The sequence below is a fragment of the Hirundo rustica genome, chromosome 5, assembly GCF_015227805.2.
Source record: "Hirundo rustica isolate bHirRus1 chromosome 5, bHirRus1.pri.v3, whole genome shotgun sequence".
Classification (NCBI taxonomy): domain Eukaryota; kingdom Metazoa; phylum Chordata; class Aves; order Passeriformes; family Hirundinidae; genus Hirundo; species Hirundo rustica.
In genome coordinates, this window is record NC_053454.1 from 52,962,406 (window position 1) to 52,988,084 (window position 25,679).

Below are 25,679 nucleotides of genomic sequence, written 5' to 3' on the forward strand. Positions count from 1 at the left end.
CCCCACATTAGCACTATGGCCTTGATTGTCCTACAAATATTTGAAGAAAACAGTCAATAAGTGATTTATTTTTCGAAGTCATCTGAAGACGCATGAAGAGGTATGGCGTGCTGCATAAACATGTAGTCCAAATCTCATGTCTGGGAAAAGCAGACTTCCTCACACCAATAAATCCAGCACACTCACTTTAGCTAGGAATTTCTGAGCTCAGTCACTGTCTCAGAGTCCACATCAGAGGAGTATTCAGTATGACACAGAATTGGAAGATTAGTTCAAAGAAGAGTTACGTATTTGGCTTCAAAGACCCAACTTACACACCATTGACTCACAGCGCCTTTACAAAGAATTTTTATCTAAATGGACATCACAGATATAGCAGTGGAATTCTCTTCAATTAGTGCTCTCATATATTTAACTGAACAGTATTAACTAACCCCTCTTAAGATAAGAAACAACTTACTAGTTTTATACACACCAGTTTTTGACCCATAATTTTTAAAGTACTTGATCATCAAAAATAAGCAAGTTTAAATCCATTTAAGTTCTCCTTTTCTTATGTTTATTAGCTGAAAATGGAGATGAGATGAAGTCCCTAATTAAATTGCTTGCAAACTCAGGTTTTCAGACATAACGGCAACTTAGAAATGAACAAGGATACAAACATGTTTATTTCAGGTATTTGTCTCATGGGGGTAGCACAGTACACCTTTCTCATAGTCTAGCATGAACTAAGAACCTGGAGTAGGAAAAAACAGATTAGACAGATTATATCTGCCCTTCTGCTTCCACTGAAATATATTGCTACAACATCACCTCTAGGTGGTATGCTCATGATTCAGCTGGCAGAGTTGTGCTGACACACACACGCAAAGCTAACATGTAAATGGACACAAACCTACTAAATTTAGCTAAGAAAGGAAGCACCGTTTACAACTTTGGGTTTTTTTCTTCCTTTATTCCTTTTCAGAACAACCACATTTATCATTTCCATAGTGTACGTGGCGTTAAATGCTGCCAGGTTCTGCAGGGGCACACAAACAGAATTTCAGCCTGTCCAAAACATTTCTTTTAGAAGGGCTGGAGTTATTTTTTTGGAATTTCTTTCATGTTTGTTTTGGGTTTTTTTTTGGTGACTATCACTATTCATCACAAGAAAAACTCTCTGCTTAAACAAATACAGTACAACGTAACAGCATTATGAAAATCCCCTAGCATTACTAACAGATGATTCTGCAAAACATTTAATAAAAAGTTTTACTTGGGGAAGCTGTTTTATTAATTTCTGAAATTATCAAAGGCATTTGTTAATTTTTTTTTGTTATGTTTTTCTTCCCTACCTACCATGTGAAATGCCAACATCCTTTAAGCTTCTACAAGGAGATATTTACGTGCATTGCCTGTCAAATATTTCAGCTGGTTTGAGGTTTCCTTTGCCTCTGTGCACACAGGGACATTGGTGGGACGTGATTCACGTCAGTGCCAGCCACTTGATACAGAGATTTAACAGAAGGTGCCTTAGACAGTGCGCAAGAATCACTAAATCATCGCAGTCCGAATTGCAACTGTTGTTTATTGAAGGCTTCTGGCATTAATTAAACCTCACACAGCTAAGCATTTACAACAATTTTACAGATTGCTGTCCTGAGGAACGAGATTCACAATTGTGGCATTAGGAGCATACAGTACAAATGCAAAGGGTCATTTCTGAGCTGTCCCAGCAGCAACTGCATGAGGCAGGCAGATTTTGATCATTTGTTGGTCAAATGAATAGAGAAAAATAATCACATAAATCAAATAATTGCTGCCACCACGGAAATCAACAATTCCCTGGACCAATCTCTGTGCTAAATAAGGCTGCAGTTTTATTCACTGATATCAACAACATATAATCCCCGCATCATTGCAAATATACCCAGCAATATTGAAAACAACCCACAGCTGCCACTCTTAGCTGCCGTCCCTGTGACATTACGTCAGTTACTCAATAAATTTTGGCAGATGTTTTGGACAGAACCATCAGTTTGGGTTCAGCATGGCCACAACACGACCACTCTTTGACTTGCTTTTGTCCCACACTCATGTACAGCCCATTAAATGTACACATCCAAATGCACACGCTGGAAGTGATCACGCTGCCTGGCTTTCTAATTATTTTTTTACAGTAGTCAATACTAACTATTCCAAGCAAGAGACTGAGTTTCATGAAAATCACTGTCTGGACAGATGAGAAGGGCCTCAGCTGGCAAGGAGCCTCAGCAGGAGCTTCAACCCAAAAGTCAGCCCACAGGTAACAGCAGAGAGCTGTGCAGCACCTCATGCCCAGAGTAACACTACGGAGCCCAGAAGGGTTTGTAGGGATTTTATGGGAAAATGAGGCATGGAGAATTATAGGGAAACAGAGAGCTTCAATAAAAGACTAAGGAGGCAGACTTGGAACAGGATGTAGCGGTACAGCTCAGGAAAAAGCTTCAGTCACTACACCAGGTACTCACATTGCAAAGGCTTTTTCCTGGGCAATTAACTGCTTAAGCAAGGACCAAAAGGCACTTTTACCCTTTGTGAACCTCCTCTCAGGGGAAGTCACAGCATGGTTTTTGCCAGTAATTGACACTGGAATGTTATTAAAGTAGATAGCTTTTTACTGTGAGTTCAGGTTCATCATTCATGCCCTCCATTTTTACCCAGTCACCTCAACTGAGACATTGAAAATTAAGTATGAAGCACATCATATTCAATTCACTAAGACAAAACTAACACATTTTAATATGTATTATCAGGTATTACAAATAATATCACAAGGCCCACAAGTGATTTTCAGCAGCTTTGTACTACTTTGTTTAAGCAGAATAGTTGTGACCAGACAACAAAATTTTCATTCACTTTTACAATACCAAAGCAATCCAGAAGAGAGGAGCATATCAGTCTTCTTTCAGATATGTCTGTAATTAATTCAGAAACTTCCCCAATGATGGGAGTTTGACTTTGTGAGAGCAGCGAGGCTGTTACAAATTCTACAGCAAACCATTTGCATGCCGGGACTTAGCCAAGCATTTTAGCAAAGACATTTTGACTTCAACTGGTGAAACTAACAAAACATGTAACAAAGTATTTTCATTATCATATAAAAATTGGAGCTTTCCAAGCACCTGCAAATGATAGTAATAAGTATTATGTACAAGGAAAGTAAGTGTTACATTCAGGTTTTTGCTATGATGGCTATGCAAAAAGGCAACTGTTGCACCAAGAATTGAAATTGGATTCTTCTTACTATTTCCAGAAGAATTACAGGACCTTCAGGAAAGAGTACTAAAAAAAGATCTGTCATTTTTTCTTCCTTTTTAAAATATAATTTTGCATCATTTAAGGAAATGGTGACTAGACCTTTATCTCCCCGACATATTTCATAAGCAAAACACATTGCTATGGTCCCGAGATTGCTGCTGCAATCAAACCAAAAAGGATGACTTATAATCATGACCATAAAGCAGCTGTCACATAAAACTGTTCAATGAGGGGAAATAACAACTGAAACTATGATATATTCATAAAAAACATGAGCATTACATTATTCAAGTCTAGAGACACCCTGATACTACTTATAGTATTTTTCAGACAAAAGAGGAATAAATTCTCATTTTGCCTCAGAAAATAAGAAGCGAAAAAGAGATGAAGGTGAATCTATGGCACTTGAAAAACATGAATAGGCAGTTTATGCTCTAACATAAATTCATTCTACCAAATAAACCGTCTTTATTGTCTCATAATCAGCCTGTTGTTACAGTACTGTTGATAACAATTGTTCTGCTAAAATTTTTACAGGTTTTTTTTAGTGCTGTCCCAGAGCTGTCTGAGCTCATTGTGTGTACCTATTATCAAAAAAGGATTTGTTTGCAAATGCTGCTTTTAGATAAGCCGGTGTTGCCTAGGAAGATGTCCCATTTCTCAACACACGCAGAAGAGAGATGAATCCTGTCTGTTGGCCAGAGACCAGGGACTCCCTCTGAAAGCCAAACATAAACCAAAAAAATGCAGCTTTGAAACAAAAGCACTTTCAAACTAGGCTTGTTAAAACATGCAATGAATGGCTGCAGTAGAAGATGGAGCTATAAAACTACAAACACGGTCCTGCTGGATTGCACCAGTGAGCAGCAGAAATCCTTTGGGGGTTCATAAATAAACAGGTAAAAAGCAATTCAGGAGATCCGTTGCGCTGCAAAGTGATGGACTGGGAGAGCATTGAAGAAAATATTGAATGTCTTCAAATGCCAGCTTTTCTGAAAGCAGCTCTTTGTGACCACCACTGGAGACAGACAGCTGAAGGGCTGGATAAAGCCTCACACTGACCCAGCAGAGTTTTTCTTATTTCATATTCAAAAGTCTAACCCAAACCTACTCTGTTTTGTAATACTGCAATATCAGACTCTCAAGAACCCAGCCTATATTGTTTCAAAGGACAAGAAAATTGGTTTCCTCTGCTTTTCATCCAGTTTTTCCTTGTTTCTTAGTAACTAAAAGATACTTAGTGTAGACACAATAAAACCCAACTGTTTAATCTAAAAGAAATCCAGACAACTTATTTTAACCTATTTTAACCTGTAATTCTTCAGGAGCCATATGGTAGCTCTCTATCAATTTTAAAATTTCAAGCAGAATGGAAGTTATCAAACATGCTAAAAAACCCAGGTGTTTTATTAACACAGAAGTGAAAAGAGATTCTAAAAGACCCTCAAAAGGTGCATCTAAAAGCCAGTGACAAAAGCATTTACCTGCGAGACCTTGCGGGTAGCAACCTGCGTCTCTACACCATATCGCTATTTGGTTCAGATTTCCGTTTTCCTCAGAAACTTCCTGCACTGTCCTCTATAAGATATCCGTGGATTTAGGAATCAAGTATCACCTACAATAATTAAGTGCAAGCTGTGCAAAAAGTTAAACCCATTTTTGTTCACTGATGATTTAACAAAGTCAAAAAAAGTAACAATCTTGATTTCTGCTGTTCCTTAAATGGGTTTTGCAGAATGCAAATTAGACTAGGTCTTTCTGGAGGGAGGTGATTTGGTTTTTGTTTGTTTGTTGTTTTGCTTTCTATCTAATAATTCGATCCACATTTTCCCTGATTTTCTGGTATTGAAACTCAAACTGGCTCAACAGATCAAAAACTCAGAACATCGCTGAACTCTCAAAGTCAGATGCACATGAATAAACTGGTTCAGACTGCTGACTATTTGATAATGACAGAAGGTTTGACATTTTAGCGCCTTGAGCATTTATGGCATGTTATTCCATTCACGGCAACCAAGACTCTCATTCCTCTGAATCCGACTCATTTACAGAAGGCTGTCACATGTCTATTTCCAAACTGCATAAGAAATGAAATACAAAAACAGAAAATAAAACTGAATTACATGAGCAAACATATTTTTTGAAGTACAGATAGGGTAGATGTATCTTGTCTTCTACAGAAAATTAGCTGAGTTTTTCATGAGTTCCACAGAATTTCTCAGATTGTCTTAAGCTTTCAGGTTCTTCTAGCTATTTGTTTAAGAAATACTGAAGAAAAAAAATGGGCTTGTTATTTACAAGCACCACTCTATATCAAGAGTGGAAAGCTTGAAAAGTGATGCAGTGTTCAATATTCTTCAGAAGAGATGTTCAGTTTATTCTGTTTACACTGGCTTTTCTAGCATCACTTAGAGACACAGTATTTGCTTTCCTGTCAGAATATGCACACAAAGAAAGTAACTATTTTTTCAAGTGTCCAAATTGCACCCAACCTGCAAAAAATTTCATTGTTTTTTTACGCCTCCAATTCTACCAGAGCTCTGTCCAGCTGAGGGGGGGAGTGATGGAGCAGCTTTGGGGGGCACCTGGCACCCAGCCAGGGTCAGCCCACCAGGCTTGGTTAATTGTGTGGCCTCAGGAGATGCACTCTGCAGCGCATGTGGCCCCAGACAAGTGGAATGCAATTCTGCATGTACCAGCAGCACAGAAGTGTATCACCGCACTGGGCCCTTACTGCTGGAGGGCAAAATGATGGAAAACTTTGTTACAGTGTCCAAAAGAAATGTTGCAGAATCTCATTCAGTATCTCGTAACACATCAGTATTACAAAGGTCCCAACTACTGAAGTTATACCTGGTAGAGTCTAAGTAGCTGCTTTGCACTCTAGAAAAACCCCAAAAAACTTTGAACTTAATTTAACACACATTTTTAATAACTCATTCTCAGGCAGGAGAGGGAAAAAAAAAAAAAAAAAAAAAAAAAGGCTCCAAATCGCATTGTCTTTGATGCTACCCTTCCAGGGAAATCTTTAAATTGGACATAATGAGAGATCCAAGGTCAAAAGGGAAAGGAGATGTGATGTACCATACCTCTCTCTCTGAGATACCCTTTCCTCTTCTATTTTCATTCATTTTGCAGTTCAGAAAGGTAGTCACCAGAAATTCAATGTTCTATATCAATGATTCTCACCAAATTGCCTTGCAGTACAGGTCACACAGTTCATATACTCCCCTCTGTTCTGTCTGTTCATGTGTTTCAGCTGACTGCTTTAGACAGGTGGTTTCTTTATCCATCTCTGCATTTCTGTTCCCTATAGTTACTGCATGGAAGTCTCAGGATGCTACTCTAAAAGAACAGTAGTTCTGATTTCCCCAAGTGGACTGTGTCATTACAATCTGTCAGGTTAGCATATGCAGCTTACCACTTCATTCCCCATCCAGAAAGGAAGCTCCAAAATAATGTATACCCTTAAGACTCCTTTTGCAAAAGTAAACCATGAGGGCATCACCACGTTTTAGTCACAAGCACAATGACAGAATGCTTCAGTGTAATATCAAACTAAAAACCTTTGTGGAAAATCTGAAGAAAAACAGTAAGATCCTCCTGCATGCTTGAGCAAACATTATTTATACAACTCAGAATGTCACAAAATTAGTTGTCTAGACCTTGTAATCTACTGTGAAACTATTTTCTACATATGAAACAAGGTAATAGTAGAAACGTATTTCTTAAAATGCTTTGGGACCTGTGGGAAATGAAATACAGTCAGACATTACTTCAGACAAAATATTCCACTGAATCAGGTTCCAAAGATGAAACAAACAAACAAAAAACAACCAACACAACAAAAACAAAACAAAAAAAACCCCATCCAAAAAGTAAGTTCAGTTATATAGAAGGAAGCTGTCAAAATGTTTGTTTTGTATGTCACAAATCCTGGGGGTTTTGTTTCACTTTGTGTTTTTGCTCCTTTGTTTTAATAGAACATCATCACAGTGCATACCAAGCATATTGCTCTCTTATTTGTTCCTTTATAGCAAAAAACCTTACAAAACACTGGGCAACATTTACTGTTTCTCAAAAGGAATAGTTTTCCCCAAACAATAGTTTCAATGAAGTTCAGCCTTCTCATATTTTTTAAACAGTTATTTTATCTTGGCAATTCTGTTATTTTGTTTTGGGGTTAAGTGTTTAATTTGTTGTCAAAAAAAGAATCCACATAAAATACAACTTTTTAATTGATTTCTAAGGCCTCCATCTTCCAAGCAGCAATCACTGGCATGAATGGGGAAATAGCCAAGGCTTAGCTCACAAGGAATTACAGTTTGTATTTGGCAGAAAAGAAAGAACAAAATTTGAACTGCATAGCATACTATGATTATATTAAATGCAATAAATTCACATCAGAAGATTAATTTCTCCCTCTTTTAGGAGCTGGGGTGAGAAGGGGGGAAGCAGGAAGATGACTCATGTAACTGGAAATTTTATCACTGCCAGCAGGAACATGAGCAGAAACAAAGCCAGTCTTCTGTACTTCCCAAGGGAGTGCTTTGCTTTGGAGACTTCATTTTCCCTCAAGGTTTTGTAATTATATTTCCATAATTTAGTCACACAAACAATATTTTGACTTAGGTACTTCTTCTTAATTTTATCCCACAAAAAGAGCAAATTTGAATTTTCCACTTATCACTGTAATAGCCAACTTATTAGAAACATGTAGCAGAGCTAAGGGATAACAGGATATCCTTGCTTTCCAATATTTTTTTAGAAATAGCTCTTACATATCTCCTTGGAATAGAGGTACTTGAACAATATGGCTTTCTTCACTGTAAAGTGACTCTATCAAAATGAGATTCATGTAGCTGTTTGATGGATGTGCTTCTGAAACAAAGTTATAAAGTTTTGGGGTGGATTGTTTGAGTGGTGTTGGGGCGCGTGGATTTCTTTTTTGATTTGGGGTTTTGACTTATGTTTTTTATTATATTGCAGTTCTAGATTAAGCTGTTAAGTCCATAAATAACTCATTTTTCAAAGGCTGGAAGCACACAATTATCTGTAATAGCTTCCATGAGGCTCTCAAATAACAAATGTATTTGAAGACCTATGCAATTTTCAAGGTAAGGACCTTAAATTTATTGAGAATTCAAAAAAACAAAACAAAACAAAACAAACAAAAAAACCCCAACAACAACAACAAAAAACACGAACAAACAAACAAAAACAAAACAAAACAAACAAAACCACAACAAGATAAGCCCTTAGTCTCCAAAACTTGGTCTCTGATAAATTCATGCTCTTAAACCAGGAAAGCAGAGAAAAGGGAGTTAAGTACTTCTTTTACTACAGCATCTGACTAAAACTAATTTTACATATTAACAACACAACATTATTTCACCTAGTTAAGTTTTGAAAAACCAGTGAGCAACAATTGTTCCTGTCAACTTGTCAAGTAAATCCAAATTTAATGACAACCTGAAGTATCAGCCCAGAAGTAAAAGCATTTAAAAATAAACATAAATACAACAAATGAACTTGCAGAAAACGAAGGATATTTAAAAAAATACTATGAAAACTACATCCTGAAGATTGAAGAATGGGTGTTTTGAGTATGAAACTAATTCCAGAGAACATACTTTATTTTTATTTATGGAAATATTTAGCAGATATTATTTCTTTTCTTTTGTAGATAGAAATAGTCAATCAAATAACTACTTAATTAATGTACCTTGTATTTCTTACAAATACAGTAACATTCAATTACACTCTCTAGGATTAAAATTGTTCAAAGAATCAGGTTGAAAATGTTTCAGTGCCTTTGGTCATTAATTCCAGTTATGGCAACAAGTCTTGAATTTACAAAGGTTGAAGCCGATTAAGGTCAATCTATTATAAATACTAAATTTGCACCACATTTCAGCTTGAGCATCACAGTGCGAATCCAAACACGATCAATCAAAATTGCTACATCATCATCGCTTCATGTATAAAACAGGACAAAAACCTGTATTTAATCTCACACAAATGACAAAGTAATTTCATCACCATATCCCTAATACCATGTCAGTATTAATGTGGAAAGCTAAATTTGCAAGTACTTGCAGTTTAAGTGGAGGCTTTACTTTGCAAGCAGAGGGTTTCAGTTTCTCAATAATTATTCTTGCTATGCACTGTTACACAATGATAACCATCTAAACATGAGATTTTAATATTTTTTAAAGTTTCACATAAAATGGCATATCTGGGGAAAAATAAAACCCATAGTTACTTTTCAAAGAGCAAAGAAACAGGCATGCAGAAATAAAGTATAGAAGTAGCAAACTAAAAAAATAACTCCAATATAATGTGGGGGAAAAAAAATTAAAGTAAGTATCTGGGAGTTTAGAGAGCCATAAAAAGATGGCAATGAAGGAGACACAGTCACTGCTTATTGACTGCATACATAAAGGCATTCTACAAAACCACAGACCTCCCATCAACAGGACTTGTAACAGAGATCCTGTATGAACTGGGATATTTCAGTGGGTCAGTACAGGTACCACAGATGCCAGAACACTGACAGTTTAGATCAGAAGACCAGATGAAGAGAAAGGCATGGTTAAAACTTGCTTGGTTTGGTGAAGGAAGAACATAGAGCAACTTAACTGTATTTTCTAAACCTCTGGATTTATATAATCATATAAGAACACTAGCACAAACCTGACTTAGACAAAGCAAGGTAGTAGTTGGAAAACAATGCAGGGAAGCAAACTGAATCAACACATTTCTGCTGGCATTTTTTTCAATCTAAAGCCTTTGGAGGCTTTAGATTGTTCCTCACAGTGCAGGTCATTACCTTTGGTATGAACCAGTTCAAACTCCTAAATCACACACAACTTAGAATTACCTACTACTTAGGTGAGTGAAAACTGCTGCATCATGTTTTTCAACCTTGTACAGAGTTATGCACACCAAGTGCAGTTACAGACAAATTACCAGCGATATGATTTTTTGGTATATATTGAAAAGGAATTCTACAGAGAATTACAGCATTCAGTAATAAACATACTATATTTGGCGATGTGCCCAGGCTACCTTCATTTCCTTTGTGGCAGCTGAATCCAATGTTTTCTATTGCACTACTTCCATTGCAATGTTTTCTTAACACGACGCTCTCACTGAAAAGATAGGTAGCAATGGCAGCTGCTTTGCATTCCTGACATTTCGAACATGGAATGATGCAATTCTCTTAGACAACCAGAAGCACAGCCACAGATCAGGTATCTCTAGATGCCTCTTGTTCAACTAAGCAATCATCTAAATGTGAATAAGGTAGCAGCCATACTGTGTTCTTAAAAAGTAATGATTGTTTAAAGGTATACACAGATTAGAAATCAGGATTATGAAAAACACATTTCTATGCAAACATGTGCAACAGGATCCAAGAGTTTTAGATATGCAGAAGATATTCTAGTTTTAACTACCTTCTGAAAATCTGAGCCACTACTATTTTGACTTCCTTATTGTACTGAATTATTTTTAAGCAAAACTGATTGAACATTGCTATCAGCTCTACCCTGCCAAATTCCATTCCTCTATGCTAAATTCCACAAAATACATTTAATATATCCAAATAAAGGAAATTTGCAAATCACTAAGCATCATGTGCATTGACCTTTGCTCTTCTTTTGAATTTGCAGTATGGTTCATTTTAGTCAAGCTGTTGAAACATTTGTGCTATAATGCAACAAATTAAGGCAACCAGCTGTGATGTTTAATTTAGGCTAAAAGTTTATGATCTACAACTACACAAGACCTTAGGGAATAACTGATATGTCATTTTACTAAGCTAAATGCACTTCAAAATGGTTACAATCTTCACCACATTTTACACAGAGCACATTGTCATTTAAGCTTTGGGTCTGTAAACAGCACAGGCATTCAGTCAAAGTTGCATATTATAGAGAATAAATGAACAAACAGATCTAGCCTTTGCTGAAAACACAGTTTCAAAGCCTTCTGTCTAATGTGTTGTTCGATTATGGCTATATTTTATCCTTTATTATGTGTAATGGAGTTTCTCCATTTGTGAGAGAGAATTAGAAAAAGTCATTAACTATTTTGTCATAATGCACCATTTTTAGCAGATATTTTGTCCAAACAAATACAGTACACAGAGCTGAATAACTGGGACAAAAACAATTAAAAAACCCAAAGCCAAGCATTTTCTAACTATGAAGCACTCATGAAAAAAAATCCCCTCCAACAGTGGTTAAACCATTGTATTTTTCTTGACAATGGCAATGTATAAAAGGAGAAGGGAACAACACTTTTGGAATGATTAAATAACAATACCTTTTGGAATGTCTTGTGAGATTAATAAAGGAGATAAAAACTATGACATGTATATTTATCACATGCAAAAAGTGTGAAAATCAATGCAATGAAAGTTGAAACTTCAGGTTAACTATCTAGAAAGGAACCAATTCAGCGATAATACGGCAAAGCCATCCGCGCATAGTAACCAGATTACTACTTTGTTCTATGGGTGGTCAGCTGTTCTTTTTAAAAGTTTAACCTACACATGTCATGGCTTATAAATATAGGACACAGGCTCCAGAAACTCATGATGCAACTAAAGACACAGAAAACTTTCTGACAATGTGCCTTCCAATGTGGATTGCAAACACGATTCTCAGTGATTCTGAGGTGCTCTCAATAGCTCTTTCACTTCAGCAATCTTTTGCAGAGCCAAAGTGCATAGAAAATGCCAGCAAAACAAACAAAAACCCCCATGTTCATGCTTGTTGCAGCCTTCTGGAAAGAAGCCATGCCATGGGCAAAGAGATTCAAGTGTAAGAATGGCCCATAATGGATGTAGCTCCACTACAGGGGTGCAACAGAGCCTCTGGCTATTCTTTAACTAGCAGAGAGTTTGTATGAAGGCAGGAAGCTATAAGAAATTATTAAATTAAGCACTTTGTGGATTCATTCTCTTTGGGTTAGTGCAAATTCCCTTTCTGGAAACTGGAAAATTACCACTAGTTCAGTGAAATCAGAGGAAAAAATACCTGTTATTCTTATTACTGCAAGAACAATGAGACATTCTTCACCTTTAACACCCAGATACTTACAGTAATTTAAAACAGATTTTAATAAAATAGTTGTCCATTTTCATTTCTCTAAATTCCTTTTAATCACCACTCTGCTTCTCTGCCATATTACAATCATGCATGATTGCAGCGGGCAGTTTCACCAAATGATCATGCAATTGAGAAAAGCTGCTTGAAAGCTGATTATAATGCCAACATCCTCGTGACAGAACTATTACCATCTAGGCAAGAGTGGAATCTGTTACTTGCACTATACTCTGTTTGATACTCCCCTGGCATCAGAAGTCTGCTGTACTAACAGTTGAAAAACCAGGGATTACCTGATACAAACAACTTTGAAATACAGTATTATTTCAAAATCTTTCCTTCAGATTCAGAAAAAAAACCCCAAAATCTCAAAATGAAGAAAGCCAAGCTAAGCCTTAGGATGGTTTATAATGATGCCAGCAATTATTTAAAGGATTTTTCAAGTGAAAATTCCCGGCTTGATCTTCATTAACACAATGATAACAAAACAACCATTAAAACACTCACATAAAAGTTTAGGCAAATCATATACCATCCGTACAATCTCAAACAATGCTATAATTTCCCAGTGAGAACTAAAACCCACGAAAAAACAAAGTACTTTCAGTATAAAAGATGTTGGAAATCGTAACTCTAATACAGACAGCATTTTCAAATTATTAGTCTCTGTCATTCAAACAGACACTAGCTACAACTCAGATAGGAACAAAATAAACCCGAACTGCAAAATAAAGAGCCATAATAATTATATTTAAACACAAAATACTTGCCTGTCAATTACTTCTTTGTTTGCCTGCCAATACTGAAGTCAGAATGTTACCCTACTCTGGCAACTGTAAACTAGATCAAGTGCCTGTAAAAGCAGACTTTAAATTTTGTAACAAGAATACACTAGATCAAGATCTGGGGAAAAAAAACAAACCAAAACCAACCAACCAACCAATCAAAAAACCCCCAAAATAAAAACAAAAACAACCAACCAACGAAAACCCCACAAACAATCAAACAAACAAAAACCACAAAAACCCAAAACAGAAAAGGAAACAACAACACAACAGCCTGCCCCAAAAAATCCTTAAAAAACCCAAAGTACAAAAAATTGATCCTTAACTTACAACTTTCAAGGTAAAAAATGCCTGAGTAGAAGCATTTTGTCATTATGGTTAAGAAAAAACTAATAAAATTTAAATGATTAATAGCTATCTCAGAAGCACATTCCTAAGTGGTCTTGTAAACCAGGAAATAGTACTGGGAAAAAAAAACAAAACAAAACAAAACTGATTTCTTTCCCTAAAAATCAGGTGTGTCTGAGACTTCCTGGAGTCACTGGCATCTTTAAAATTCTTTTGGAATCTTTGCAGGAAGGGGAACTCAATGGTGCTTTGCTCTTTCTTTTTGCACAACACAATTGAGTTCCTACAAATATTCTTTATTATTTCAGGTCAGAAGTTTGTGTTTAACAAGAAACATATTCCAGAATCCCACTTGAATTTCATCCTGGACTTCATTTTATCTTTTCCTGGAGACCATTTTCCAAAATTGGTCTAACTCATATGAATAAGCACCTAAAAATGTAAAACTGTCTCACTACTGTAATCAAAATTATACATGCAAAATGTAACTTTGTAGTGTTGCTTACAATAGGTGGACTTGGTTGAATATCACCCGAATTCGCAATTTGTAACAATATTATAGTGCACAAAATGGTGTTTTCTGTCATAAGAAATTTCGACCTGCCAACACTGACAGATGCATGTGTGAAAGACTGGACAATGCAACGAAAGAAATATGCCTTCAAGAATCTTAATCTGAAAAATAGTGTCATTGCTATCTTGTCTTGTTGGAACAGGAAAAAAGCAGGCGAGGAAGTTTTCCAGAAAAAGTTCATATTCTGCAACTCTTACTGTAATATTTTGCTGAAGTATTACCTATCAAACAATAGTAATGTTTTGTATTCTGTTCTGCAGCAGCTTTGCTGACTACAGGTTTCCTACACATTATTTTCTGATAGATAAAAATTTCAGGAGAAAACAATCCTTTTTGTAATTCTTAAAGCTTAACTTGATGTTTATTTTTCCTAAGGATATGTGTATAACTTCCTCAGAAGTTTTCTTTTCTTGACAAATCAATGAGGAATAAAGTCGTTATATTTTGCAAAGAAAACTGTTAAATATCAGTAGTTAAGATCTGAGCCCTTTTAGGGGCAAAAGGAGCAGGGGAAGCAGAGTAGTAATGCTCATGCTTTTCTACTAATCAGGCTTTAAATGAAACAACAGGGATGGCTCATGAAAATATAAGTTCTGATTATACCAAAATACAAATATATAGCCACAGACTTCAGGTTAAACGCGTATTTAAAGTATTTCTTTTTCTCACCATGGCCTACACTACAATCAGGACAGAAGTGACACGTCAAAACCCGTGCAATCTCTTTCTAAAACACACTAGGCAATGTATTCAAAGTATTTTATTTTGCACATTACTCAGACAATCTCTGTACAAATAGAAATTCCTAACAGTTCTCACCTAAAACTGGCCAACAAGCATTTTAAAAAGTACAAACATAGATTTACAGTTTTAGAACCATATGTTGCAGAGTAAATTCCTCTGAGGAAAACCCCTTTTTATCCTAAAGTTTCAGAACGCTACCAAGAGCCTAAGTACTTAAGCAGTTTGTACGTTCACTGGAGAGTCTAATGGAATAACGGAAATGTACTTCCTCCCTTCCAAAATGAAAGTTTTGCTTGACATCAGACTTTTCTTTGCATTGAAGAGATTAATAAATTACTTTATGATTATGAGGAAGACTGCACTTTTATGGGTATGGAAATGTTTTTTGACGAAAAGTGTTGTCTCTGTGTTGAGTTTAATTTCCATGGACGAACAGCCCTTCCAGACATCGAGTCATACACTTGCAAGCCACTGCATCTCTGGCTCAGCGAACACACACACGCGGCAAACACAGAAGGCGCCTGTTCGTGAGCAAAAAGGGAGCGAAGCTCGCCACACTTGCTCTTTCCATAGTTCAGGGAGAACAAGAATGCTGCAGAAAGGAGTAGGAATGAACTCCCTGCCCTGCCAGGGACTGCACAAGAGACCTCCAAAAGTTTCTGGGGGACTGAGCAGCAGAAGTCACAAATTCCTTGTGAGCAGTATTGGATTTACACAGCCAACAGTGCCATGCTAAAGGATCACAGACATTTCCAAGCCCAATTTAACTGCACAGCCTCATCAGCCTGTGAGTGCTGTATCACAGTGAATTGCTATACTGATGTACTGATTTCATTCTCACCCACGGATCTGAAGGAAGACTTAAAATCCATTCATTATATGAATACTTATGAGACTTATTAGCACATTACCCATGGAGCCAGTCTTAGTTTCTTAATTCTGCATTAAGGGAAGCAAGGAAATGGAAAGTGACACAAATTAGTCATGCTGAATATTGATGGATTTGGGGTAGGAATATAAAGTAATATTAAAAACATTTGCATATATATGTAAATAAATGAATATTATTATCTAGCATATTAGATAAAAGGATCCTGAATGAAGTATCTAATTAAACTTTTATACAGCTTATAAAATATTAACACCTCAGAAATATTTAAGTAAATGCATTTTGTTCATATTTAATTCTATTATGCTCAAAATATTGAAAAACAAATTAGTTAGTAAAAATTTATTTTTTTCTTCTTTTTATTTTCCAACTTGGGGATATTCTGCTATTCTATGTCGCTAAATAATGCCTCTCATGGATAAAACATATTGTAGATGCAGAAAAGATGTAGTGCTTTAGAAATTTATTTAGTGGAATTGGAGAAGAAAAAAAAAAAAACAAAAAACAACCACTTCAGTGTTTCTAAGACATAAAGATAAAACTTAACTCAACCGCTCAAAGACAGAAAATCATGTTAAAATGTGAAGCTTTGTTAGCAAAACAGTAGTGTGGTATCATTCCCAAGATATCTGCTACTGACTGCTATTAGGGATAAGACTTGATATGAGACAAATATTTCAGCTGAACCAATGGATTATGTTCCTCATAATTTTAGGAATATATAAATGTTCTTATACTCTTATATTTTTATGACCTTACGGGGGAATCTGCAAGCATTACAATGGAACAGGCAATATAGCTCACAATGAAATTTTAGAAAAATTAAAGCCTCACTTTTGGCCAAGCAGCTAAACACATGCCTAATTTTAAGATCATGAATAATTCAAGTCACTTTAAAAATCCCTTAAGCATTTAAATCATACATAATGCTCAAATGCTTTGCTGCAGCAGTAAGAAACCCAGAGGATGGGTTTGGTACAGAATTGCTCATACCCTGCCTAACTTTTCAGCTTTATGCTCATCTCTCTCAGTTATTATAAAGAAGAGTTTACGGATACATTTGACTCTATCAGCATCTTAGGAGTTTGGACACACCCTTACACATAGACATCACCACTAATGCTTTTGGAAACTGAATCAAATAATATCTCTAATGTTTTAATAAAGCTGGATAATTGAAGTCGTTAAATGAGAATATGAAAGGCATCATTTTGGTTTAATATGGTTGAAATAGTAATTTTAAAGATGTCAGCGTTAGGCTGTTTATCTGGAAGATAATACCTCATATGTAGCCCCGTGAAAATGAAGTTTTACTTTCAATATATAATGAATGTGTATTTGGAAGTAGGTGCATCCAGTTCAGAAGAGAAATAAGCTACTATAGCAAAATGTTCCCTTTTGTGTGTTACAAAGCAGGCATTTTGCTGGCTCCATGATAACGCATCCTTGAATATTAATATTATTTCCCTTCACATTACAAAATGGAAGCAGAGTTACAGAGATGTGAGAAAATTATGTACCCAGAAAATACACTTAAATAACTTCAGTGTGTTTCTGTACTAACATCTCGATGGCAAAATATGTTTTTCTGTCATTCATGATCTTATATACTGCCGTAGTTGGCAGTAATTTTGTTATCCTCATAAGACAAAAAGGAGATGTTGAAATATCTCCCTAGAAAAATCAGTTTGTACCTGCTAATGATAGCACTTGGCAATTTATTAAACTTCCATCATCAGGTAAATCTTTAACACAGTAATTAAAAAATATATGGAATACCTTGACAGAGCCAACTGGTTCCTCAGAACAGAGGCTGTAGGTTGCTCTGTCTTTCAGATCCACTCTTTAGAGACTTCTCCACGCTCATAGTGCAACAAATCAACTCTGCTACCAACACTGCATCGCTCACAGAGCGATCTCAGCTGCCCTAAGAGTTTTTGAGCAGAGGTAAATAGATCCAAACCAGCACTTTCATAACATAAATTTTCACTTAATGATTTTAAAGAAGAAACTGTAAGAACACAACAAAATTTCAAAGCAACAACTACCACCTCAAGATTGCAGAACAGATCTGATTGGACTTAAATTGACTGCACCAGCTGAGTAGATCAGCACAATGCATGAAGACTTAGATTACACTCTAATGCCCTTGCTATTCTTAACTCCATAATCACGGCCCTTCAGCTCAGGGAGTTTGACCAAAGTATAGGTACTGCCTGGTAATGCTCACTCTTAATGAAATAGTCCATTCAAAGCTTTCAAAAGAGCTGCTTCTCACTCAAATAGAGAAAAAAAAAATACATTAGTAACCTCAAAGCAACCATCTCATGCTTCACATATTAAGCTAAACACTGAAGCAGTGAGGAGAGCTAGCTCTGTTTCGTAACAGGTGACTTAATGGAAAGTCTCACTTTATGGGAAGAATTTTCTACCCAGCAACTCATTTTTTGCAGTAATTCAGGAGCCTTGTACCTATTTAATATCAACTGACATAAACAGTTTCCAATTCAATGTCAGCAGAAAAAACAGACTTCCTGCTTGTAATTGCAGTTAATGTCAGGAACTACATGTTACACAGATACCTTTCTCCATATTTCAATAAGATATATAGCATCCATTTATGGTTTCATTCAAAGTTGTTTCAGTGAAGGACTATAAAATAACAGCTTCAAAAACAGGAGTGAGAAAAGCACTATATAGTGATAATGCCTTTATAACCACACTTACAGCCTAAGAACAAACAGGAAATTAATAATCCTGCATAGCATGAAGAAATAATCCTATAACATTCTAGAATTCACTTCGGATTAGGGGAAAAAACTTTCAATTTCCATCAACTTTTTATAAAAGAAACATCTTGTAACCACACAAGTATTCGGACAAGAACAACTGCAAAACCTTGGAACATGAAAGATCTTATCCAGAGGACATTTTTTAAGATTTTGTTGAATTTTCTAAAGGCTAATAAGACATCTCATAATGGCACTTTAAAAACAGGATGATCAGATTTATGCCAGTGTTATTAATCAATGTGAGAAGTGACTTCACCCAGAAGCACTTCCCAAAACAGAGTCTTCCTCTAATTATCAATAAAAACTTAGAAGAGACATGCACAGTATTGAGGACATGGCTGTCCTGTTCACTACTAATACAAAAGTGATTTCACTTTCTCTATAATTAAGGTTTCTAATGCTTAAGAGACTGGTCAAAGATATAGCATCATTTTTCTAGAGTGTGACTTCTCCTTCCAAAGCTGTGAAAAATGCACTAAGAGCAACACTGTCAAAAAAGCTCTTTAGGTGCTTGGAGATTCAGTCCAATTTATCCAACTGGAATAAACCTATTCAAGGTTTTGGTTTTAATGTTTGTGTTTTCCATTATTTTCTGCTTAAAATATGGATGCAGAGATTCAAAAATTCTGTGTAGCAACATACTCTACACATATTATCAATTCCGGAAGTAATTGATTTCCTTCATGTAAGTATGGAAATAAGATGTTGGCTTTTAACTTTTTAGAGAAATAAACATAATAGGGATACAAAAGATATTTTCATCGATATATGTAGGGGAAATGTACAGAGACACACAACATCCAGTGAGAGAAAACAGAGATATCCACAGAAAATCGAGTTTAAATGTGAGCAAAGCCCAATAATCACCTAAAAACAAAGCACTGACCTCTTCCCAGCAAATTTAGTTTCTTTGTATCCATAACCACATGGGACGAACCTGATCTAATCAAACATAAAAGAAATTCTGACATCAACTTCTAGAAGTGACTGGTATCTGCTTGTCTGAAATTGTAGAATTGCAGAGATTTTTAATACGATGAAACACTCAGAGATAATCAGAGATAATTAAATTAACTCTGTACTGCTTCATTCAAAAACTGCAAAATTTTAAGCTATCATCCTGCATTCAAAACTTCATTCTCTCTTTAGAGCTACACTGAAAATATTACATTGGCACGAATGCTACAAGAATGGGAATAGCAGGATTTTCATAAATTGTTTAGGTACTGAAAGGGAGAAATAATGATTTGTCCACTTCAAATCTGTGCATCTTTAAAGGACTCACAATCACCAAAAGGCAGAAAAACATGGAATTTAGAGGAATATCAGTCACTTCCTAGAGAAGGAAAGAGATTTCAAAATACTAAGATCATTTCATGGTGTTTTTTTCAAATACCAAGCAACATTTTTAATGCTTACTGGCACATGTGCGTGCATACACCCAGAAGTGTTACAAAACTCCATTAAAAGCAAACAAACAAACAACCCCCCAAACAAACAAACACACACAAAAAAAAAGAAACAAAAAGAAAACCTGGTTTCTAATGGACAGCTTTTTAATGAGGCCCAGAAAAGCATCAATAGTTACTCTCTATTTGAAATGAAAACATGCTCTTCCAAAACCCCAAAACTAACAACAAAGCCAACATTATTTTTAATAAAAATTTTGTACTACATAAAAGGTTGCAGTAAAATTTTGTAAGTCCGGTATCCTGACAACAGGAAGTGAAAAAACTTTTCACTTTCAAAAGTAACTTGGAAAAATTATTAATTCTTGGTGGAACTGCACTCAGAAAGCCTTAAACTGCTGAATTTTTACTCCTGATGAAGAGAGGTCCCCACTATGGTTTAAATGAAGTGCATCATTATTTTAAACAGCCTTTTTAAAAAATGGCCTGCATGGCACTGTACGTCCAGCCATACTTTAGGAACAAATAAAAAAACCCTGTGTTAAATAGACTGTGTGGGGTTTTCAGATGATCATTTAGAACCACATTCTCTAAAGTCTAAAGGGTAATGTACTGTTTTAAACCCTGCAACACCATGTTGCCTATCATCTTGATATCTCTCTAGGTACTCATCACACTATAATCTATATATGCACTAAAAATGCCCTGCCAATTAAACTATGAAACTGTCTCTGCCTGAAAATGTCTGAAAACATATTTTTCTTTTTTTTAAAAAACAATAAAATTGTGGTTTACCAAAGTAATGATGAGAATAATTTAGTTTTGTTAGGAAAGAAGATGAGAGATACCAAAGAAGATAAACATTCTTTCTTCTGTCCTTGGCAAATCGCCCCCAAGTTTGGTAGACTTAAATATATATATAACTCTACTCCTGTGTCACCAAGACAGTCTGCAGTAACAGCAGTGTCCAATTTCTTTTCACAAAAACAAAATTCATATATTATGTAGCTTTTTGCTAACTCCCTTGTCAAGGCTAACACAATTCTAATTTGGTAAAATCCTTTTTTTTCCCCAGAAGAATGGAAACACTCCTTTAAGCTGATGCTAGTGCCTAAACCCCTTTCCTACCTAAGCTCCATTAAAGCTTAGACATGTTTTAATGCCTTTGTGATTCCTCTTGAGGGAAGAAGTATCACAAGATTCACAGTAGTTGAAGTGAAAAGAACAGTAACAATCACCTCCAACAGCTGACCTTGTGAACAGAGATTTTCTATAGCATTCTAGCACACAATTTTTTCAAATCTTCCCTAACAGGGAACCATTCTGGCTGATTTTGAGATTGCACTCTTACAGCTGTGATTGTGTCCTTCAGCTACAATAAACCAGAAAAGTCTCAGAAAACAAAAAGAATTACTAGACTTTCAAAGTTAATCTCTTGTTTTCTTTGTTTTTATCACATGAAGTCTACGAAAAACTTGTTATTTTGCTTTAGAAAGATTAAATTTCCATTTTCTATAGAGATAAGGGGGTGTGGGTGGGCGAGTGTGCATGTGGGATAGCATATGTTACTGTCAACTCTTTCTTTTCTTCATTTCCATCCTGATGTTAAAAATAACACCTTGTTCTTTTTGGTTATTTAATTAAGGAGGTCAGACCATAAATCATGAAGGGAGGCAGTCAACTTCGTTAACACTGGCCTTTCTTGCACTTTTCTATTTCCAACACAGTGCACAAATCATCTTTAAATCAAAAGGCACAACCTAATCTAATCAATGGCAAAGTAAGTTGCCAACAATCTTTACATGTGAGGTGCTCCATTAATATACCTGTCCTACAAAAGCATGTTCAGGAAATGAACCATTCCATCATTCTCTTACAAAATGGATATTTACAACTTTACCCTCCAGGCTTACAATGACAGCACTTGATGTAAATCAGCACGGCCCATCAGCACATCATGTAGCTACACTTACATATGCCCACTAAAGACCTAGCTGTTCTCAACAAATAAGTCACCATGAGCAGAAATTAGAGCTTTCTCTCCTCTTATTTCACATTGAAGTCTTGCAGAGAAAAAGCCTAAGTCAAAAAAAACCAAACCAAACAAACAACCCCCAAAAAACAAAAAAACCCCACAAAACATGATAAAATGGCTTAATTGTGCTTATGACAGAAAAGATCTCACTTTGAATTTGTTTTGCTTGTTTGGTTATTTTTTTAAAGACTTTTTGCCCCTGCTAAATAACATATATGGGTATTAATGCAAACAAAGACAGTTGCCAGAAATGAAGCCTACACATGAGACCTTTCATGCCAGGATTTAAGGTGCATCTCAATCACAAGGAAAGAAACAGAAAATAGCTGCTCTGGGGCTGGCACGAGTGAATGAGAAAAAGGCTGAATTATTACTCCAGTTATTACTTCAGCAGACTAAGAGATGACCTGGTTGTAATGCTAAAACATGATTGGGATGCCATAGACATGTTTGTGCATTCACGCTCAAGGCAGGCACAATGGGGAATCAACTCCAACATACATGCTGATGTATAGCTGGGGGCTGGGATTAATAAATACTTTTTTCTGCTTTTAACAGCAAAGTACCATGCATAAGCCTGTCCATGCAAATCTCTCATAATAACTACATATGAAAAATCAAAGCAGATGTTTCACAGATGAAGGAAGAATAACTACTTGCACTTATTTTAGCATAAAAACAGATGACCTGTGAAAGATGTCTCCTTGTACGTGATCATTCGTAATAGCATTAATTATTCCTAAGTATAAAATTCTTCTCCCATGCCTTCTGAAAAATATAATACTATTTATAGTACAATTCAGGAGCTAATTCACCCAATGCCCAATAGGACACTAGCAACATTACTGGGCTCTGCAATATTATATGTTTTATTTATTCACATCATTCCATACAGGTACAAGGACTCCAACCACAAAACATAAAGAGGGATGTTAATGATTAATAGAGCTCTACTAAAAGAAAAGTAAAAATTATGAAATGTCAACTAATGGGGTTTAACACTTCTTTAACATTCTTCTTCACCAATAAACATTTATAATTCTGCAGCCTGATGAAATTACCAGAGAAAGCTGATCAAGAAACACTAAGGCATTCACAGAGCTGAACTCCTGTAGCCTGTAAATGTGAGGCCCATAAGAGCCCTTTATAGATGCTGTCCCATAGGTTTGATGTATGGTACAATACAGCTGTGAAGAGATGATCAGCAAACTAAATGAGAAAACTTCCATCAACATTTTATGTTGACATTTTCAGTGTACACCGGTGTAAGCAGACAAAAAAAGCCTGAAAAGCACTCCAGAAGTCACCTCACACAAACCCCTCCTCCTGTGTAGTAGCAGCAACCTGGCCAGCAGCTCCCCAGAGAGAGGTGAATAGATTCCTCAGCCTTCTAAACAAACTTATTTGTCTTGATGAAGTCTATTAGCCTGGGATGTCCTTTCTATTAATTATATTACACCAAGTCAGAAAATAATTAAACTGCAGAGCATTCTGTGCAAGAGAAGGAGACAAAGAAATTAGAACAGCAAAGCATAACCATTAAAAGGAATTTTTTTTTTTTTTAAGCAGTGCTTGCATGTCTACCTATGCATACTGAATAAAATGGTAAAAACGAAAGCTACGACAACAAATTTTACAAACTCTATTGGTCAAAGCTGTGGAAAAAGATAGTGAGAAGTCTGTCCTGAGAAGGGGTCCTACATGCCTTCAATACCTTATCTGAGGAAGAAAGAGTAATTCTATCCTGTTCTTACTGAGACAAAGCACAGCAACATCTAGTTGGTGCACCTGGTGCTCATCTGATACATAGTTCCATACAGTACTGAAATTCTGAGCTGTAATCACACATATCCACTCATACTCCATCGTTTCATCTATTTTAGCTTTCTACTGCCCTTGACAAGAGGAATGTTTTCCCACACTTTTTTTTTTTCTTTAAAATCTAATTCCTAAAAATATATCCTACTTCCCTGAAGATATAACCCGTTTAAGTGTAGTTTCTCAGGTATTCCTAAGGATTCAGTTTAATAGAGGCAATGCTGGGTTCTCAGCTCTATGGGCTATCTTCTACTTAGACACTGGTGATTATCTCAAGTGCCAATTGGGCATTTGGAGATTTTATGTAAATATATGCCCTCATGGGATGCTTTGAGATTCTACATATTCCTTATCAGACCACTCTCCCATGAAGTTAGGGCCTCCAAATGTAAGCAAGGTTTTAATAACTCATGAATAACAAAAAGAATTACCAAAATTAGTTTAAAAAGGAAAAATAAAGCTGAAATGGAAGTAAAATAAAAATTCTACAGATGCGTTTTACTGCTGATTCTGGGAATTTTCCTAGTCATAACCTTGTTTTTGCCACACTTTTAGGGTTCTTTCTGTGCAAGAAAACAGGCATGCACACAACCTGAAGCTTCCCAATTACCTACAGGTTAAGAACAATTGCACCTCCCACTTAATTGTCACCTTACAGTTTAGTTTTCTCACTCTCTCTCTCTCCCCCTCAATCTGCTTACTTGATTACAAAGACCTGGTTTTCTGCAGAACAGCATATGTGAAAAAAGCTCTCTGCCTGGATACTTCTATAATTTTGCTGGCTAAGCAGAATGGTCCATCAATTTTTAGGTTCAGGTCAAGACAAACAGCTCTACATTACTAACTGATTTGACAAATAAAGACAAAATAGTACTAGGGAAGATATCTTAATCTACTTGTATTTCATTAGTTCCTTTCTCTACAGCCTCATCACCCTAGTGGTTCTGAACTGGAGGGACAAAAGAAAGCAAGTATCTTTGCTCCTTAAGAACTGGATTCCATTTCCATGAATTGAAGAAGATGCAACAAGATTGCTTCTAAAAATTGCAGAAAATGGTCAAAGCTTTCTCATTCACACTAGCTAAATGAAGATCCTTTGTACAGCAATTTCTATTTATTTGCACAGCAATTTTCTAATCATGCCTCTGTTGGCAGTGTTCTTAGAAGGTAAGTATCCAGGGACAATCCAAAAATCCTGTCCTCTCTCTACCACCCCTCCATTAAGACACCATCACCCTGCTTTTGAAAGCAGTATGATAAACACACAGTTCAGCTAAAAAATAGAACAAAATGTTCAGCTGCTTTAGATCATCCTTCAATTGCACTTTTAATTTTTCCAGCCTATTAACCTGAGCTCCACTGCAGGCAGCCCCACCAGACAGGTGGAAGTTTACATGGTTTTATTCCTTCTCATCACCATACTTCCAGCATACTATCTCCACTTGATTTTTCTAAAGCCATAATAATACAGCATCCTATTTTTCAACTAGCTTAGTGGAGTGAAATCCTCATTTGTAAGCTGAAACACAAATACCACACTTGGAGAAAGTCTGGTTTTATAAATCCGTGTGTTAATAATCAGTGAATTCTGATAAATACCATAGCCTGCAAACTCTATTACTCTTCTGGCAAGTCACAAGAACTCCCTTTGAGAAAAACAATATCATCTGTAAGTCAAATTGGGAAGTGTAAGATAAATGTCTTCCATTATTACCAGAAAGCGCTAAAATACGTTAAGTACATTTCAAACGTACTGAATTATTCATGAAGAATAGCTCTGAAAAAAACCTCACCAATCAAGCCCAAAAAAGATATATTTTCACTCTATATTCTGAAGTCAACAAAGAATATTAAGAAACAGTTCATTGCTTTTATTTTCCTAGCCAT

The 25,679-nt window shown here is 36.0% G+C and overlaps 1 protein-coding gene across 21 annotated transcripts in view; it reads right to left on the reverse strand.

Moving 5' to 3' along the window:
• The window catches only part of CCSER1 (coiled-coil serine rich protein 1), a 626,082-nt gene that overhangs the window by 232,505 nt on the left and 367,898 nt on the right, over positions 1-25,679 (reverse strand). Inside the window, exon 11 of one of the 21 annotated variants that reach the window (XM_058420717.1) lies at positions 3,908-4,000. The exons of 19 other annotated variants lie outside the window; for them this stretch is intronic. In XM_058420717.1, the coding sequence (XP_058276700.1) occupies positions 3,923-4,000 (78 nt within the window). In that variant the 3' untranslated portion in view covers positions 3,908-3,922. Of the gene's footprint in view, positions 1-3,907; positions 4,001-10,418; positions 10,437-25,679 lie in introns of those variants that run through there. One more of the 21 variants, XM_058420719.1, reaches the window with a different exon arrangement.